Source organism: Micromesistius poutassou, assembly GCF_964030765.1.
Source record: "Micromesistius poutassou genome assembly, chromosome: 22".
NCBI lineage: Eukaryota > Metazoa > Chordata > Actinopteri > Gadiformes > Gadidae > Micromesistius > Micromesistius poutassou.
In genome coordinates this window covers 2,231,665-2,234,164 of record NC_140292.1, presented here as the reverse complement: position 1 = coordinate 2,234,164, position 2,500 = coordinate 2,231,665, and the positions used below count along the sequence as shown (strand labels likewise).

The following is a 2,500-nucleotide window of genomic DNA, read 5'->3' as shown; positions in this document are numbered from 1 at the left end:
GTGTGTGTGTGTGTGTGTGTGTGTGTGTGTGTGTGTGTGTGTGTGTGTGTGTGCGGTGTGCGTGTTTGTGTATGTGCGTGTGTGTGTTTCTGTGCCCGGTAAAAAAAAACATCTGCACTACATGCTCACTGTTGCTATGGTAACACAGAAGAACAATTCCTCCACTTCCTATGAAACCTGCTGACACATCAGTACTACAGTACTATGGTAGTACTACTATGGTACAATGGTAGTACTATAGTACTATGGTGGTACTAGGGTAGTACTATTGTAGTACTACTATGGTACTATGGTAGTGGTATAGTACTATGGTAGTACTACAGTAGTATGGTAGTTCTCTTGTACTTTCTGGGAGAGGAGAGGAGAGAGAAGAGAGGAGAGGACAGGAGAGGAGATAGAGGAGAGGAGAGGAGAGGGGAGAGGAGAGGAGATGATGGGAGAGGAGAGGAGGAGGAGTGAGGATAGGAGGAGAGGAGAGAAGGAGAGGAGGAGAGGAAAGGAGAGGAGGAGAGAAAAGAAGAGATTCTAGTACAGTTATTTCCTGATTTTCATTGAATCATGTTGTTCATGTTATCACACCTTGGTTACCATAGAAACAGGGATTCTATCAGTCTTCTAAAAGTCTTTCTGGAACGTTACCATGGAAACCAGAGATAACCAGACAGTTATGTAATTGAACAGTAGGAAGACATACTAATATATGCGTGTGTGTGTGTGTGTGCGTGCGTGCGTGTGTGCGTGCGTGCGTGTGTGTGTGTGTGTGTGTGTGTGTGTGTGTGTGTGTGTGTGCATGTCTGTGTGCATGTCTGTGTGTGTGTGCGTGTGTGTGTGTGTGTGTGTGTGTGTGTGTGTGTGTGTGTGTGTGTGTGCACGTGCGTGCGTGTATGTGTGTGTGTGTGTGTGTGTGTGTGTGTGTGTGTGTGTGTGTGTGTTCCAGCTCGATGCCTCTGAGTCCGGTCGCTGACACCCAGCATGATCGCCCCCGGCAACAGGCGGTCACCAATGGCAACCAGCCCGGCTCCCCGGTGGTCCGGGACGACGACAGAGAGGACTCTCCTCCGGGCCACAGCGTGGTGGTCCGCATCGGCATCCCGGACCTCCAGCAGACCGTAACCACACCCTCAGTACACAGTACACACTCAGTACACACTCAGTACACACTCAGTACAGTTCTACAGAATGTCCCATGGTTCTAAGGCGGTTCTAATTTTGTGTTGAAAGTGTTTAAAGTGTTCTAAGGTGGTTCTAAGGGTTCCTCCTGTGGTTCTGCTGCAGAAGTGCTTGCGTCTGGACCCGGACCTCCCTGTGTGGGTCAGTAAGCAGCGGGTTCTGGTGACGCTGACCCAGTCACTCTCCGACGTCCTCAATTACGGCCTCTTCCAGCCCGCCTTCAACGGCCGCGCCGGCAAGTTCCTGGACGAGGAGAGACTGCTGAAGGACTACCCCCTGCCCCCCATCACCCCCATACCCTACCTAGAGGTACAATACCCCTATACCCCATATTCTACCTAGAGGTACCATACCCCCCATCACCCCCATACCCTACCTAGAGGTACAATACCCCTATACCCCATATTCTATCTAGAGGTACCATACCCCCCATCACCACCATACCCTACCTAGCACTACCCCTACCCCCCATCACCCCTATACCCTACTCAGAGGTACCCCTATACCCTACCTAGAGGTACCCATACCCCTATACCCTACCTAGAGGTACCCCTATACCAAACCTAGAGGTACCCCTATACCAAACCTAGAGGTACCCCTATACCAAACCTAGAGGTACCCCTATACCCTACCTAGCGGTACCATACCCCTATTCCCCCATATCCTACCTAGAGGTACCACTATACCCTACCTAGAGGTACCCATACCCCTATATCCTACCTAGAGGTACCCCTACCCCCCCATCACCCCCATTCCCTACTTAGAGGTACCATACCCCTATACCCTACCTAGAGGTACCCCTATACCCCCCTTGAGGTACCCCTATACCCTACCTAGAGAAACCCCTATACCCTACCTAGAGGTACCCATACGCCTATACTCTACCTAGAGGTTAGGGTTACTACCCAAACCTCTAGGTAGGGTAAGTGTACTACTACTGCAGCTACATCTACTATTACAACTTAGACTACTACTATCTACTACTACTACCATTAATACTACTACTAGTAAAACGTATACACTTCTACTACTGCTACTACACTACTACTACTCCCCCCATACCTTTCCTATAGCCAAGGGTGAGGCTTTAGTTGAGCCCTTGTAGGCTACGTTTGGAGTTTGTTTTTCTCTCCTACTGGTTATTCTACTCGTAGTTCTGGTAGTTCTGATCTTATGTCGCTGACCTCCTTCCCACCACTTGTGTTCAGTTCCGTTACAAAAGGAGAGTTTATACCCAGAGCTACGTGGACGACAAACAGCTCGCCAAGCTGCATACCAAGGTAACTATGCTAAGTGTAAACTACGTTACATACCAAGGTAATTATGCTTA

General features: G+C 49.4%; 1 protein-coding gene across 7 annotated transcripts in view; it reads left to right on the top strand.

Annotated features, from left to right (window-relative positions):
• shank3b (SH3 and multiple ankyrin repeat domains 3b) overlaps positions 1-2,500 on the top strand; it is a 20,500-nt gene that overhangs the window by 2,690 nt on the left and 15,310 nt on the right. For 4 of the 7 annotated variants that reach the window (XM_084486550.1, XM_084486547.1, XM_084486548.1 and 1 more), the window contains exons 3-5: positions 938-1,124; positions 1,276-1,479; positions 2,379-2,450. In XM_084486550.1, coding sequence (XP_084342676.1) covers positions 942-1,124; positions 1,276-1,479; positions 2,379-2,450 — 459 coding nt within the window. In that variant the 5' untranslated portion in view covers positions 938-941. Of the gene's footprint in view, positions 1-937; positions 1,125-1,275; positions 1,480-1,528; positions 1,553-2,378; positions 2,451-2,500 lie in introns of those variants that run through there. The other 3 variants (XM_084486553.1, XM_084486549.1, XM_084486551.1) reach the window with 2 other exon arrangements.